This window comes from Bactrocera latifrons, unplaced genomic scaffold, assembly GCF_001853355.1.
Source record: "Bactrocera latifrons isolate USDA-ARS-PBARC rearing strain unplaced genomic scaffold, ASM185335v1 scaffold_42, whole genome shotgun sequence".
In the NCBI taxonomy this organism is placed as follows: domain Eukaryota; kingdom Metazoa; phylum Arthropoda; class Insecta; order Diptera; family Tephritidae; genus Bactrocera; species Bactrocera latifrons.
Genome location: NW_017537068.1, coordinates 1,459,572 through 1,476,251, shown reverse-complemented (window position 1 = coordinate 1,476,251; position 16,680 = coordinate 1,459,572). Strand labels below are relative to the sequence as shown.

At 35.1% G+C, this 16,680-nt stretch overlaps 2 protein-coding genes across 2 annotated transcripts; both read left to right on the top strand.

Moving 5' to 3' along the window:
- Positions 1-7,834: 7,834 nt before the first annotated feature.
- Positions 7,835-9,674, top strand: LOC108972729 (odorant receptor 67c-like). Its single transcript, XM_018939467.1, has 4 exons — positions 7,835-8,625; positions 9,109-9,310; positions 9,388-9,543; positions 9,609-9,674. The coding sequence occupies exons 1-4, from the start codon at positions 7,835-7,837 to the stop codon at positions 9,672-9,674; spliced, it is 1,215 nt and encodes a 404-aa protein (XP_018795012.1).
- A 3,373-nt stretch (positions 9,675-13,047) lies between these two features.
- On the top strand, positions 13,048-14,887 carry LOC108972706 (odorant receptor 67c-like). The gene is made up of 4 exons (XM_018939421.1): positions 13,048-13,841; positions 14,325-14,526; positions 14,604-14,759; positions 14,822-14,887. Exons 1-4 carry the CDS (start codon positions 13,048-13,050, stop codon positions 14,885-14,887), a joined length of 1,218 nt encoding a protein of 405 aa, XP_018794966.1.
- Positions 14,888-16,680: the final 1,793 nt, after the last annotated feature.

Below are 16,680 nucleotides of genomic sequence, written 5' to 3'. Positions count from 1 at the left end.
ACCCTCCGACAAAATAAAACCTTATTCGTAAACAATTTAAAGACGGTTAGGTGATTCCATCTTCGCTTATAAATTTAGTTTTTGTTAGACTGAATTTCAAACCCATAACACCGAGAAAAACATCTCTTAGAACAAGCACATTGTTTTTAAGAATACGCAAAATGATCTTATCTAGAAAGTTGATTTGCTTATAATAATAATGTATATATAGTTCATAAACTGACCGACATATTCGGCATAAGGTTTGTATGAGTTATTAAAATGAATTATATGTAGTATAAACGGGTTGGGGTAGTATCGACCCGATTTAATCAATTTTGGTATGCCCCATACTAAAAAATGTTCGCTGAGGTTCATTAAATTTCATTGAAGTGAAGTTCATTAAATTTTCATTACGATAACTCCTAAATTGGCTGCTGTTGTGGTGGTTTAATATCACACGGACGTTCGAAAATCTTTATATCACTGAAATGTCATAACAAAGCACTTAATTCAAACATAAAACGGTCACTTGGTACAGGTGACTGCAGTAGCAATGGGCACATGTGGGTTACAAATTTTGAAAAAATAACATAGACCGGCTGTCTGATATGTTTAGTGCATACATATCCTAAACCACAGTAAGAATAAAAACCATGATCTCCTGGATCTTCTCCAAAACATTTTACAGATTTGGTCATGAAAAGTATCTTAATTGGCTTTTGTTCTGTGCCCAACAACTTCAATCATTTGTAAATTCTATTTTAAGGGTTAGGACTGTCCGGGCGTTAAGAAATCCTAACTCGGACGAATAAAGTTATAAGGATCCTAAAGTATAACATAAGCCATAAGTAATTATTTTTTAGAAAATCCTCAACTGTGCAAACCCGTAAGTTTACGCGAAATCCATTAGTGAAAGTATGAATGAACTTGAACCCGATTTAGCCTAGTATATTGACTTCCGTCAATATGGTTAACACAGATACGGTATAAAAAAGTAATGAAATGTGGTTTCTACCTCTCCCCATCACTATTATGATTATTACTCGCACAGTAATTTCTATTAGTTAGTATTAGTCTTGACTAAAACAGCGGTAACAGATTGTGTAATCGATTCAAAATTTAGAAGTGAAAGCTGAATTCGTATACTCGAATAAAATATGGATTAACGACATCTAAATACTTGTTGACAAAGTCCAACTATCTTCAATTCTATACGCTGGAACTCAAAAAATGTGCTTTTTGCATAATTCATGTATATACAATCAAAATATTGGTAGTGTTCATACATTCCTGATCGACAAAAAATTACCTGAAAAAGTTGAAATATTTCCCGACTGTTCATGCCTGCACTCGCCCTTATAATAAACTATTTCCACTTTGGGGCAATCCAAAAGTAAATTACTACCAATTTAAAAATATTTATTTCGATGAAATTTACAAGTACTTTCCACTTCAATGGCCACAAAATTTAGCATAGTTATTAACGGTTTTTTCACCACCACTACAACATAAAATTGCCAATAAAATATAACGGCAACACAATCGAATATGAAGCGCTCATATCCAAATAAAACTATTTGAAAACATGATAAATGCAGTAAAGCTAAAGGCGAAAGGAAGCACGAAAAAGGGAAATCGAATAAAACTTTGTTCGTTTCAATGAAACTTGACCGGCTTTAACCTCTATGAGGGACCAGGAGTAAGCATAGTTGTTTTTGTAATAAAATTAATTGCAAATTTGTTGAAAAACATTTTCATTTATTTACTATTTTTAATGTTTTAACTCATATATACTTATACATTTATGAAATTATTACATAACGACGATATTTACATAAGTGTATTAAGTGTGCGGGTGCGTGTTATATGTTGATGTATAGTATGTGTTTTGCATTCGCGTCGATTTAACATTACTGCCCGATTCGATTGGTTACACCGGCAATGCGTGCTAACAGCACCAACAATAACAGCAATGGAATAAAAAATAACAACACTCGAAACAACAACAACACCACCAACAATAATAAAAGAAATAAAGAGATAAGTCGTTAAACATGACAACAGAAAAATTTAACAACAAAAACATTGGAAACAACAACAATATAAGAAAACAGCAGCAAAAAGCAATAGTAGGAAGAAACACATTGTTATAAGAAGAAACAACAAAATACAGCAATAAGAACATGACAACAAGAAAATATGATGACAACAACCACGATAAAAAAACAACAACAACGGAAACCAAAAAAACCAAAAAAAAAAAAACAACAACAGTTGCAGGAAAATCATAACAAAAACAACATTTAAAGTAACAACAACAATTAACTATTTTTCCACCAATAATACAAGAACATTGTTGCAATCATTGCGTGAATATTTTGGAAATGCAACGCTGTTGTTGTTGCAATTGCAGTCACAACATGAATGCGCTCGTAAATTTAGCGATTTTTCCAGCACTTCACACTTGCGTGCGTATTTTTGTATGCATTTATATGTATGTATGTTAGCATATGCTCAGCGTGGGCGGCAAGCTCAAATTGTTGAGTTTCACATCGCGTTTTGCATGAAATTGAGTTTATGACTCCGCCGTAGTGTTATGGGGAGCTGCACACACATACACACACGTACACGCTTCGCTGCATTTTGCGAATTCTGTAAAAGTTGAACGCTGTTGAGCTGGTGGTTGGCTGCATCCATTTGACCTCGCCCGCTTCAATGACTGCGTCCACCACTTTCTTATGTAGGTGGGTCATGAACATAACATATACAAGTATGGTACTTACAGTTACCATACATATGCGTGTACAAGTGTTTATTTGCTCGCTTGCCGTTTAACTGTTAATGTTTTGAGTTATTGTTTGGCAAATGGTCAATAATTTTAGTTTACAACTTGAACGCTTGCCTGTCAGCATATCAATGTGCCGCTCTTCTCGCTAGCTTCTGCAGAGCAGAAATATAATGTTTTGTGCTTTATGTGTGTGCGTGTGTTTGGTCGAAACAATCAATTATTTACGAGTGTTGCAGTAATCAACAATGATCGCATAATGCCAACATATAAACATAGATAGTGTGAATAAATTGACTTTCGCCTTTTACTAACTTCACGCAGTTGTTGGCTATGTTGAAACTAGGAGTTATTGTGGTCAAAGATGATGAAAAATTTAGAAAACAAATATTTACTTGTGAGTTATTTCGATCTTAAATTGCTGAATGGCTTACTTGAAAATATTGTCGATATTAACGAATTAATTTTACTAGTTTAAAGTAAACTATACTTTGTATGCGGTTACAATTAAAACTAATAAGGAAGAAAGACATTTATAGAATATCGGAAATCCAGTGATGACTGCAGTTTGTTATCTTGCCTATAATAGACTACAAATAAAATTAGACAAACAATTTTAAAGTAGTCTGCGACTATTCAAAATTGTGATCCTTTGAAAAAATATAGTAAGCAGTAAGCAACAGAGTTGTTAGTGTAATACTTAAATTAACAACCCCACCTACCTACAGTATTTATTCCGTTCACAAATCTCTAAAACGTTTAAACCTCAACTATCATTCAGATATATTTGGTAGTCGAAAAAGTATTTTCGCATTTCTAATCAAACTTCAACATTTTTTTTTTTATGATTATTTATATTTATACTAATAAATAATATTTTGGTCGACCACATCAGTGTAAATCGAACCATTGTTGTACTACAGGAACTGATATGACATCGTCTCCCTAAACTTCACAAATTTCATTGGTGACTCGCCTTTTTTATATAAAAATTTCAAAATACAGCGAATTTCTTCATTATTTTTACTCATTTTTGAACAGCTGTACAATTTTTCAACTTTCCCGAAATTAATTTTTTTTTTTGGTTATATGAAACTTAAAACTCACCTTTCCAACACTATGTATATGGTATGACACATTGTTACTGGTAGCACTGGAGTTATACGACTGCAACAACATCTGAGGAAACTGGAGTGGCCAAAAACGATTCTTTTACATATAGCTCAAGCAGCTCACGACTTCCGGTCTTTGTATTTAAGAGCTAAAGTAAGAAGGCGAAATACTCTCTTCACAGGGTTGGCGCTGGGTTTGGGACCCGTCACATCAAAAACACCTTCAATGAAAGATTACCAACTGCTTCGGATAAGAGCGCCCCTTTTGATGAGGACCATGGCAAGGCAAATAAGGATTACGATTTGAGGGCATGCACCGGGAATGTTCTGGTTGATGTCCTTGAGAAAAGAAAGGCTGACATCATCGCCGTAGTAGTCCTTGTAGCATTTACTACAGTGGTCATATAAAGGAGCGAAAATTTAGTGTGGAATTCGCGGTGAGAGAGAGACTTCTTCGCCAAGTAATGTCACTCACCCCGGTTGATGAAAAGTCTGGTGCTTGGTGACTTTAAAGCCACTGTGAGCAAAGAAAGTGTCATCGAGAAGCTGCAACCAGAGTGCTACAACAGTGCTTCAAGCTACATTGGTTTTCTTAAAATGCAAAATAACAGTTGCTACGAAGGGGAGAGCCGTTTCGCAGCGGAGAGAAAACAGCGGCCTACGTCGCAAGAGGGAAGTGAGACGCATGTGCAGCCGGTAAACGAGAGAGTCCGAATTGCGTGAGTATGAATGGCAAGCTGGCCGACAGGGGTATTGCTCGAAATTTCTACGAAAAAATGGGGCGATAAACAGAAATATTCAAGACCGAAACATACTCTTGTACCGATGCCCAAAGTATACTAAAATTATGGAGACTGAATGGTAGTGAACGAGATGTCTAACTCGACTCGCCAATAGAGGACGATGGAGCAGACGTTCCATTGCCCGACCATAAAGAAGTTCGAATGGCAATTACACGCCTGAAGAACAGCAAAGCGGTGGAGGCCGATGGATTGCCGGCCGAGCTATTCAAACACGGCGGTGAAGAACTGATAAGAAATATTTTACAGCTTCTGTGTAAAATATGTCCAACGATTGGAATTTAAGTGTGCTATGCCCAATTCACCAAAGCGGAGACCCCACAATGGGATAAGCCTCCTCAACATGGCATATAAGGCTCTATAGAGCGTATTGTGTGAAAGATTAAAGCCCACCGTCAACAAACTGATTGGACCTTATCAGTGTGGCTTTAGACCTGGAAAATCAACAACCGACCAGATATTAACCATGCGCCAAATCTTTTAAAATACTCGTGAAAGGAGAATCGACACTTACCATCTCTTTGTCGGTTTTAAAGCTGCCTTTGAAGATGTCTGAATTTGGTATCCCCGCAAAACTAATACGGCTGTGTAAGTAGACCTTGAGCAACACCAAAAGCTCCAGCGGAATCGACAAGGACCTCTCCGGACCGTTCGATACCAAACAAGGCTTCAGACAAGACGACTCTCTTTCGAGTGTCTTCTTCAACCTACTTCTGGAGAAAATAACTAAACAAAGAAGGTACCATATTCTACAAGAGTGTTTAAATGTTGGAGTATGCTTATAATATTGATATCGTTGGCCTCAACAAGCGCGCTGTTAGTTCTGATTTTTCCAGAATGGATAAGGCGGATGGGCCTGGTGGTGAACGAGAGCAAGACGAATTATCTCCTGTCATCAAACCCACGCAACTGCTGACAGTCATGACTTCGAAATTGTATATAATTTTGTTTATCTTGGAATGTACATTAACAGCAACAACAATGTCAGCCTCGAAATGGGAATAAATCAGAATAACTCTTGCCAACAGATGCTACATCGGACTAAGTAGGCAATTGAGAAGTAAAGTCCTCTCTCGACGAACAACAACAAAACTAATAAGTCACTAATTTTTCCCGTCCTGCTATATGGTGCAAAGGCTTGGACGATGTCAACAACGGATGAGTCGACGTTGCGAGCTTTCGAGAAAAAAGTTCTGCGAAAGATTTATGGTCCTTGGGCATTGGCCACGGTGAATATCGCATTCGATGAAACGATGAGCTGTATGACTTATACGACGGCATTGACATAGTTCAGCGAATTAAGAGACAGGGGCTACAGCTAGTCACGTCATCCAAGTGGACGCAAATACTCCAGCTCTGCAAGTATTCGACGCAGTACCCGTCAGGGGAAGCAGAAACAACTGGCGCTCTGTTGTTAAATCGGCTATAACCACGTAAGCGGTTTCGGTTTCTTATCTACCATACGATCCAGTTCCAAAAATAGACCAATAGGGTTATGATACTTTCACATCATCGTTTGAAAACAGTTGAACTAAATCAAACTTATCATATTATTAAGACAAATTAAATCAAGACAAATCAAATTCATAGAATTAAATTAACTTAACTATAATTTGTTTACTGAAGCCCTGCGAACAATTCTTCTCGCTCCGCGGTAAAAACACCTTTTGCTGCAGTATATTTCTCTCTGTAACTATAATTAGTACTATATTATAGTCTCAGATATATTATTTAAATCCTGCGTTGCTGATGGTATATGAATTGCACCACCGTTCTGCAATTATAATATAATGTTTTAATTTGTCTCGTGGTTTTCACATAATTATCAGTAAACAGACAGCTGATGTGGTTTCCATGTATCTCGCACTTCACTTCGATAATTGTTATTATTTTTAATAAAAGCAGCAAATTTAATTAGTTGCATGATTATTTTGCAGAGGTGTAGACAACGAAATTTGGCGAGGGCTAGAAAACATCCAAACGGTAATGCTCTGCAGTTTTTGTTTTTATTCAAAAACAAGCAAGGAGTTCGGGTGCCACCGAACATTTCATACTTTTGTAATTTACAAAAATCAAAGCCAGGGAAATACCTTAAAATGTAAAACCTCAACCAGAGAATCGGAATCTAAGCAAATAAGGTGGCATACCTTAAAGGAGTTCTTAGTGCAAACTTCTATCTCGTTATAATAACTACTCTTTGATCTGTTTAATAGAAAGTGAAAGAAATAATGGAGTTTAAAATTGTACTATATGGTAAGTAGGCGTGATTTTAGTCCAATTACGGAAATTGACATTGGAACATGAGAAGGATGCCATGTACAAAAGTTGGTCAAAGTCGGCCGATCCGGTCTCGAGCTGTGTGATTTCACCAAAAAATGAGCGGTGCAACGTTTATCGTACAGTTTTTGCACGGACGAATCATGGTTAAACTTATTCGGGGGCGGACCAAGTCCTTGCCACATTTCCTTGCTACTGCGATTCTCTATGCTTACTTTTGGTACTTTATGCGTTTTTTGTTAATGGTGTTGTGTGGACGTGGCAGGCGTCCGGTTACGCCCATCTACGAAGTCGTAATTTCTTTTGTACTAAGGAATATGGATACATAGTTTCGTAAATATATCTAATTTTTTACTCAAGTTACAGGTTGCAGAAGCGGATGGACAAAAAACCTACAGTCACCCCGATTAGGTTTAGGTGCAATCATTGGGCGCACTAAACTTTTATACTCTATAGCAACATGTTGCAAGAGTATAATAATTAGTTTTCGCTTCTAAAGATAGAGTGGTGCAGAGATGTCAAAGTTTTAGAAACAATTGCAGTTAAAGTAGACAGGAGGCAAATAAGGCTCTGTATAAAAGTTATTTCACAACACTATATGTTATAGTTCCCTTTCAAATTTAAATGTAAAATATGACTTTTAGATATTTTCAAAAGAAGCAAGTTTTGCATTTGTATTATAGATTCGCCTTTTATTACTTAAATGCTTCATTGCCTTCAAAATGTTGCCACTTCTGCAATCATAGTTTTATAGAGCGCACCCATTTCAACTGACGCCTTTTGTTTAATACTTGCTTCAACTGTGGTATAAAGGCCAATAACAGCAACTCCTTTCAACAGTTCTCCTTAAACCGTTTCACTTAGTTTTACTCACGATAATGCCGTCATTCAAGAGCAGTGAACCCGCACCGACTGTACCGGATTTTGTAGATATTCCATTATTTCAAATAAAATTTATGGGCGCAAAACTTTTCAAATGGATACCGGATGAACCGAATAGCAAACTGCAAATAATCTTACTAGGAACATTTTGCATTTTTGCTACCTTCAATTTCACAAGCATGTTGCTCTTCGTCATCAAAGATCAGTTAGAGACTTCTCTAGATATAACTGAGTTTATACTGTTTTGGGGTTTTGCGCTCAATGCAATGATGAAGGGCGGTACAATGGTCTGTTTTCGACATGAAATCGAGTCTATACTTAAGGGTTTAATTGCCAAACATCCAAAAACGGCGGAAGAGCGTGCGGCTTACCAATTAGTGCCATACTTCAGAACAATTAATATATCCAATAAATATTTGTCAATATGGCATTTAAGTATAACATCAATATTTGTTGTTCATCCACTGATAGCATCGATACATGGTTATGTAAGCCGTGAGGATAAAAATAAAAGTTTTGACTTCACGTTACCTTTCATGATGACCTATTTCTATGATATAAATCAACCAATAGCTTATGCGATTTCATATCTTCTACAATGTTGTGGGGCATTCCATGTGTCACTATTATTTTTGAGTGGTGACTTATTGCTCATCTCCATGGTGCACTTGGTTAACATGCATTTCGGATATTTGATTTATAAAATAGAGAGTTTTCAACCTACCGGTACGGATGCTGACATGAAAGTGCTCGGACCTTTGATGGTATATCACAATGAAATGTTGAAGTAAGTAAATTCACAAACGAAATTTTATTAAATTGGATGATGCTCAAGGGCCCGTTCCTTGTAATTTAATTAACGATTTTAGTAGCTTTGGATAACAGTATTTAGAAAACACAATTGCACCTGATCTAATTGAGCGCTTCGAATAAGATTTTTCTTTGAAAGTATTCGAAAGTTTACAAAAGTCACACTTACAGATGATCTAAGGACACTATAGATACATATGTGTCTTGGTCAATTCGCAGCTTTAGCCGGAACAATTTTAGCTATATTCAAATGAAAATTTCTATTGAACAACCGATTGTGAATATTAGTTTGTAAGCGGGACTGCCAAGTGATCAGTGAACTAGTGTTCATCGAAAAAATTAAAATTTTGCGAACAAGTTTTGGCATACGGTTCCTCCATTTGATATCTAGTATACACAAAATGTTGAAAGTTCTGCTCTTTTCTATTAGTTATAGTTGTTTTCTTGCATATTCTTTCAGTTATGCTGAGCGAATCGATAACACTTTCGGCGTGGCCACACTTCTCAACTATGTCGGATCATGCTTGGTACTTTGCCTTATAGGTCTTCAAATAGCAATGGGCTCGGAGGCTGTAATCGTCATTAAGTTTATCGGTTTTCTTGTTTCAACCATAGTGCAGGTCTTTTTCGTCTCATATTTCGGCAATAACATGAAAGATTTGGTAATTAAAAAAAAAAGACCAAAAAACATTTTCCTTGAAATTTTCCTTGAACATATCACATTTCATCTAAACTAAAGAGCACTGGTATAAGTGATGCGTTCTACAATCATCCCTGGTACGATGCCAATTACAAGTATATGCGAATGCTAGTTCTACCCATAGCACGTTCTCAGCGTTATGCTCACTTGACGGCTTTTAAATTCTTCGAAATCTCAATGGATAGTTTTAAGTCGGTAAGACATAAATATATTATACGCTGTAATAAGCTACTTTACTTGTATATTCCTTATTTCCATAGCTCTGTACAACTTCTTATCAATTTTTTACACTTCTGCGGACAAGCATGGAAGAAGAGGATAGTTAGATGCATAGAAATTGAGCGGAATTTATTCTGGGTAATCGCAGAGATATTTTTAAAATAGTAATCTCAAAAAATATATGTGTCTATTATTTTTGAAAGTTGTAAGGTTTCAGGCATATACTGAAATTAATTTTGTGAAAGAAAATAATATCTTAAATGTTGAAAAGTTTTGCTGCATTCGTTTTATAAGAGAGCCTGGAAAATTAGGGAAACCCGAATCATACCTTAATCTTTATTATGCTAAGTTGATGTGTTGCTGTCTTTGATTAGATTATCACAGGATTTATTTATATAAAATATTTTGTTTAAATTGCAGACCAGACAGAATAGAAAGCAATTATGGCAATTCCTAGGCAGTTAATATTTTTGGTATATACAATAAAAGTCAACCGGAAAGTAAAAAATTTATTTTTGGAATATATAGGACTGGACTGATTTAATATACTTTTGAGAATATGTTTCCACACAATTTCACACATTGACTGATATATTTGGCATAGAAGAATACAGAGGTATTACTCATTAGTCATACATCTGTATACCTAGGAAAGCATTTTCATTTAAGTTTGCTAAGCTATCTTTCATATTGACAAATGAACACACTGGGTGTCCTAAAATTACAATAAAGTATATGGGGTCTACTTTAGAGGAAGTATTTATTCGATTTGAGAACCGCCATACCTAGACAATGTTGGCTTCTCGTTTTATTCGGCTATTTTCACTGAAGATTGACGCAATTTAGTATTGTGTTACATGGAATATGGGCCTTGTTGTAGTCCAATTCCATGTATTCATCGGAGATATGAGAAGTTCATATAATGTTATGTAATGAGTTCGGTAGAAATGAGTTGAGTAATTGACACACAAAAGAGTGGCGGTAAGCACACTGTCCAATTTTTAAGCCGATTTCAAAGCAAATTTCTTCGCGGTAAAGTAGATTGCTTTAAAGGATTGCTTTTTCTTTAAACGTTTGTTACTTTTAATAGTTTTGAACATAACCTTTGTAAGGGCATTGTTATTATAAATTTTCGCATCACGACGTTCGGTAGAATATAGTTCGGCACAGGCGGGGACACATAAGACATCAACACTAAAGTTACTTTTGTCAAGATAAACTCAGTAATATGCAACCTGGACATGTTAAGAGTGACACACCAATTTATCAAAGCGTGGACGTGAAAGGATATATTTTAGAGACATTTGTAGAAAATTTCCGAGCTTATTATGAAAAAGCTGAATGAGGATCTCTTTGTTGGTCCTGAAATACGAGAATACATGTAAAACATATTTCTCTCTATTTACTGTGATGCTACACAATATTTTGTTTCATGATTTCTAATTTTTGTTATGTAAAATGAAAGTAAAGACATTAAAGTAAACGAGAGAGAGAGCGTATCCAAAACTATTCGTATATCTAAGACAACAGAATCTTTGTAGACCAGTGTTATTAGTCCTAAAATTATTATTTGCAAGTAAGAAATGGCTAAGTTCGGGTACAACCGAACATTTTATGCTCTTGCAACTTGCATTAATCAAAGCCAGGGAAATACCTCATGATGAAAACGTCAACCAGAGGATCGGAATCTACGCAATTTTACTTATGCATACACCATATATAACTTATACACTGACCTATATATATTCGGCATAAGGGTTGTTAGAAAAATCAAAATCATTATACATAGTCATTATACAAAATGGATGTTTGAAAATCCTGGTAATGGTTATATAGGAGCTAGGTCAAGTTTTCGCCCAATTATGTCCATTTTAGGCAAAATGATATATAGTTATTAGTCAAATATGCTCTGAAAATCTCATTGAGATAACGCAAGTATTGACCGATATATCCAGCATAACGTCAACAGGAAGTTCTAAAATCTTTATGTTAAGTATATGGGGGCTCTGGGAAGTATTGATTGATATAGTTATCGATTTATCGCGCTTTCAGTAGTTTTGAAAAGTACTGTTATATGGGGAATAAGCGGGGCTTTTATCCGATTTCATCCATTCTCACACTATCGGTAGTAGTTCTTATAATATTCATGCTAGGCGAATACGGTTGTATCGGCTTTAGTAGTTTTGGAGATTTGCACATTAAACATATTAGAGGGCGCAGCTACGCACAATATTTTCTTGCTTTCTTTATTTACTATTTGAGACCTCTTTCTATTATACATTATATTGTACATTATATTATGCAAATATTAACATTTTATCGTCCCTCAATAATTATTATATAATGATTTAATTTGTTTCACAATTTTAAGATAGTTATTTAAAATCAAACAGCTGATGTTATTTCCATGTCTCTCGCAATGAACTTCAATTAAACACATTATATTTTATAAAAACGGTCAAATTATTTCGCTTCATAATTACTTTGCAGATGCGTAGACAGAAAGAGCTAGGGGGCTAGAAAACCCATTATGATGAAGTACAAGTACCGTAGTCACCAGACTTAAAGAATGCAGTTTCGAGAAAAAGATGCCAAAGCCGACTGATCCAAACTCTTTGACATCAAAACTGAGTGTATAAGGTAGAACCTATGCATTCATTATTTGCGTGTTCGAAAAAGTCTTTTCGTATTTCTAATCAAACTTCAACTTTTTTTATTTTTATACTAAATAATAAATAAATAAATAAATATGTACCATTTTGATCAACCACTTTTTGCCATTTTTCCGCTAGAGACATTATTCCATCAGTGTAAAACTTTCATCAGTGTAAATCGCACCATTGTTGTGCTACACGAACTGATACGGCACCATCTCCGTAAACTTCACAAATTTCATTGGTGACTTGCCTTTTTTATACAAAAGTTTCAAAATATAGCAAATTTCTTCACTATTTTCACTAACTTTGGAACCGTTGTAACTTTTTTCAACTGTCACGAATTTAATTTACTTTGGCTAAATGAAGCATAAAATCTCACCTTTCCAACACTATATGGTATGATGTTATTTAATTGATAGCACTGGAAATATACGACTGCAACGGCATCTATAAACAAGATACGCAAAGACTTTTTTGACTTTGAACGGATATCAAGAAAATATATAAATAACGGATATTTGATAGGTATTAATATAGTCATTAAAAAAGTAATTCTCTATAAAGTCTTATATTGTCTTAAACAGTATTCGAATAATATATACATATAATATATTATTGCTGCATAGTAATTATATTATAATTACATACAATATTATATGCTGAAAAGTGTAGCTGAAGGAACTAAAATGAATCATATTTGCCTTTAACTCCACATTTCCTTCAAACGGCGCCTTTTGCTGCGTACTTTCCTCCCACACTGTATAAAAGCCTTTTCTACCGTTTACTTTCAACAATTCGCAAGTGTCTCTTAGTTTTAATCACAATGACACCGATATTCAAAAGCAGTGAATTCGTACCATCTGTATCGGATTTCGTTAATATACCATTTTTTCTAATAAAATGTTTGGGTGTAAAACTTTTCAAATGGACACCGGATGAGTCAATAACCAAACTACAAACAACACTACTGGGATTATTCACGGTTTTTTCGATTTTCAATTTTACAAGCATGTTGCTCTACGTCGTCTACGAAGATTTGGAAACCTTACTGGATATAACTGAGTTTGTTTTATTTTGGGGATTCACGCTGAATGCTCTGATGAAGGGCGGTACAATGGTCTGTTTTCGACATGAAATCGAGTCTATACTTAAGGGTTTAATTGCCAAACATCCAAAAACGGCGGAAGAGCGTGCGGCTTACCAATTAGTGCCATACTTCAGAACAATTAATATATCCAATAAATATTTGTCAATATGGCATTTAAGTATAACATCAATATTTGTTGTTCATCCACTGATAGCATCGATACATGGTTATGTAAGCCGTGAGGATAAAAATAAAAGTTTTGACTTCACGTTACCTTTCATGATGACCTATTTCTATGATATAAATCAACCAATAGCTTATGCGATTTCATATCTTCTACAATGTTGTGGGGCATTCCATGTGTCACTATTATTTTTGAGTGGTGACTTATTGCTCATCTCCATGGTGCACTTGGTTAACATGCATTTCGGATATTTGATTTATAAAATAGAGAGTTTTCAACCTACCGGTACGGATGCTGACATGAAAGTGCTCGGACCTTTGATGGTATATCACAATGAAATGTTGAAGTAAGTAAATTCACAAACGAAATTTTATTAAATTGGATGATGCTCAAGGGCCCGTTCCTTGTAATTTAATTAACGATTTTAGTAGCTTTGGATAACAGTATTTAGAAAACACAATTGCACCTGATCTAATTGAGCGCTTCGAATAAGATTTTTCTTTGAAAGTATTCGAAAGTTTACAAAAGTCACACTTACAGATGATCTAAGGACACTATAGATACATATGTGTCTTGGTCAATTCGCAGCTTTAGCCGGAACAATTTTAGCTATATTCAAATGAAAATTTCTATTGAACAACCGATTGTGAATATTAGTTTGTAAGCGGGACTGCCAAGTGATCAGTGAACTAGTGTTCATCGAAAAAATTAAAATTTTGCGAACAAGTTTTGGCATACGGTTCCTCCATTTGATATCTAGTATACACAAAATGTTGAAAGTTCTGCTCTTTTCTATTAGTTATAGTTGTTTTCTTGCATATTCTTTCAGTTATGCTGAGCGAATCGATAACACTTTCGGCGTGGCCACACTTCTCAACTATGTCGGATCATGCTTGGTACTTTGCCTTATAGGTCTTCAAATAGCAATGGGCTCGGAGGCTGTAATCGTCATTAAGTTTATCGGTTTTCTTGTTTCAACCATAGTGCAGGTCTTTTTCGTCTCATATTTCGGCAATAACATGAAAGATTTGGTAATTAAAAAAAAAAGACCAAAAAACATTTTCCTTGAAATTTTCCTTGAACATATCACATTTCATCTAAACTAAAGAGCACTGGTATAAGTGATGCGTTCTACAATCATCCCTGGTACGATGCCAATTACAAGTATATGCGAATGCTAGTTCTACCCATAGCACGTGCTCAGCGTTATGCGCGCTTGACGGCTTTTAAATTCTTCGAGATATCAATGGATAGTTTTAAGTCGGTAGGACATATGTCATAGATTACAATAAGATTTCACAGATACTTTTTATTATATTTTTACAGCTCTGTACCACATCATACCAATTTTATACACTATTGCGGACAAGCATTGAGGAAGAGGGTGTTTAAATTAGACGAAGGTTGGCGGAGATTTTTATTGGTTATCTCAAATATACTTTGTAAATAACAATTTAACAGGCTATGTGTCATCTCATATTACGAAAATAGGCGGTGTGCATAAATCGTAACAAATATTAAACATGAGATACATTTGTTTTCTTAGGCTTAAAATAGTTGTATACATTCTGCTTTACATTTCTAAAGATTGGCTTCACTTCAATTGGACAAATTCAATGGAATGTGTCAAAATAGTGAGGCATCCACATCTACTCTTGTCTCTAATTTCGGTGTCATCGATTTCTAAAGTCATGTACTCTGTCGTTACAGAGTTTTATTCATAGAAAAACTCCAATTTTTCGTTACTTAATATTCTATTATATCTACTTTAAGCCTAGTTTAAGATGATATTACGTTTATTTCATTTTCTTCAAAGCTGTAACATACTTTCAGCGCATAATTCCAACTCTTTAAGTCTAGTATGTACCCTTGCACATGAAAAGTTACCATTTCATGTCCTTCAATTATTGCTCATATTGCTTCAATGTATAGATTAGGGTATTAACAGAAATGAAATTTTTATATCAGAATATTGCCTTGGTCACAGTCGTCGAGTGTACTAAGTTTCTTAGGAGATTCTGTACAGTTTTCCTCAATCGTTTCTTGTCTTCCGTCCATGGATAGAGATTGTACTGTTAAGGAAATCGGAGGTTTAGAGAATGAAATCTTTGAAAATTTCATCTGCACTGCCCTTAAAGCATTTAATGCACATATCTTCCAAACCGCTTAAAGTTACAGCAATATAACTGACTGAGAGGAAGTTATTTCATGTACTCCATTTCCGTCTAAATCTTTCACTTTACGCTATACAAATCAAGTATATATAAAGTTATCAGAGTAAAACTTTACACTAATGACGCCCTCAATGTATAAAAACAGGTCAACAATTCCCTTAGCCTCATATACATACAAATGTGCATAATACAAATATTTTCGAACCTTCAGTTGTCTTTATAACGCATGTATGGTTCAATAAGTAAGAAATTTTAATATAATGTAGAAATAAACCCTTTCTAATAACGGTGTATCCTCTTTCTTTTAATGAATAAATTGCGGCGAAATTTTCTTGACTTTGATATAAAGTTTTGCCAAACCCTGAAGGGGTTCTGATAAATGCAGATAACCTCTTATACTTTAGATTGACCGAAAACCGAGAATGGGAGTTTCACAGAGTTGTAGTACAGATTTCTAATCTCAACACAATGACTTGTGGCACTACGATAGACAAAGTTATTGACACATATATAAGAAGGTGTTCTATAAAATGTAACACCAAGCTCCATCGAGACGTCTCTAGCACTCTGCTTTCAACTTTGTACCAAATTACGAGATTAGATTCAAAAAAAAAATTTTTGTTTTTTCAAGTACCACCCTAATATACAAAGATAAAAATTCCTATATTTTTCACTCATATTTTATGGCTTTGTAATTATTTCCGCTTTTTCATACTTTAGTCATTGTTCATTGTCCGAGAGTACATTACGTAAACTCTTCAGTTATGTCGCAAATCCCTTTTGTATGACCATAACGGTATTTGCTGTAACCACACCGTCTATTATGTCTGCATAATTTGTACCTACAATTAAAAAACTTTTTATATTTATTTAGCGGCTGAAACAGCCTAGAGCACGCAGAGCCAGACGAGCGACCGCCATTTGTCCACTAACTGCCATACGCTGTCACATGCCGTAATACGTTGATATCAGTGACCATAAAAGCGATGTTGTCATCCATCAAAAGCGACT

Excerpts from the sequence above, each read along its gene's own strand:
- LOC108972706 (XM_018939421.1), top strand. The coding sequence starts at position 13,048 with ATGACACCGATATTCAAAAGCAGTGAATTCGTACCATCTGTATCGGAT. Across the intron at positions 13,842-14,324 it reads TATCACAATGAAATGTTGAA|TTATGCTGAGCGAATCGATA; the intron begins GTAAGTAAATTC and ends ATATTCTTTCAG. Across the intron at positions 14,760-14,821 it reads CAATGGATAGTTTTAAGTCG|CTCTGTACCACATCATACCA; the intron begins GTAGGACATATG and ends ATATTTTTACAG.
- LOC108972729 (XM_018939467.1), top strand. The coding sequence starts at position 7,835 with ATGCCGTCATTCAAGAGCAGTGAACCCGCACCGACTGTACCGGATTTT. Across the intron at positions 8,626-9,108 it reads TATCACAATGAAATGTTGAA|TTATGCTGAGCGAATCGATA; the intron begins GTAAGTAAATTC and ends ATATTCTTTCAG. Across the intron at positions 9,311-9,387 it reads GCAATAACATGAAAGATTTG|AGCACTGGTATAAGTGATGC; the intron begins GTAATTAAAAAA and ends TCTAAACTAAAG.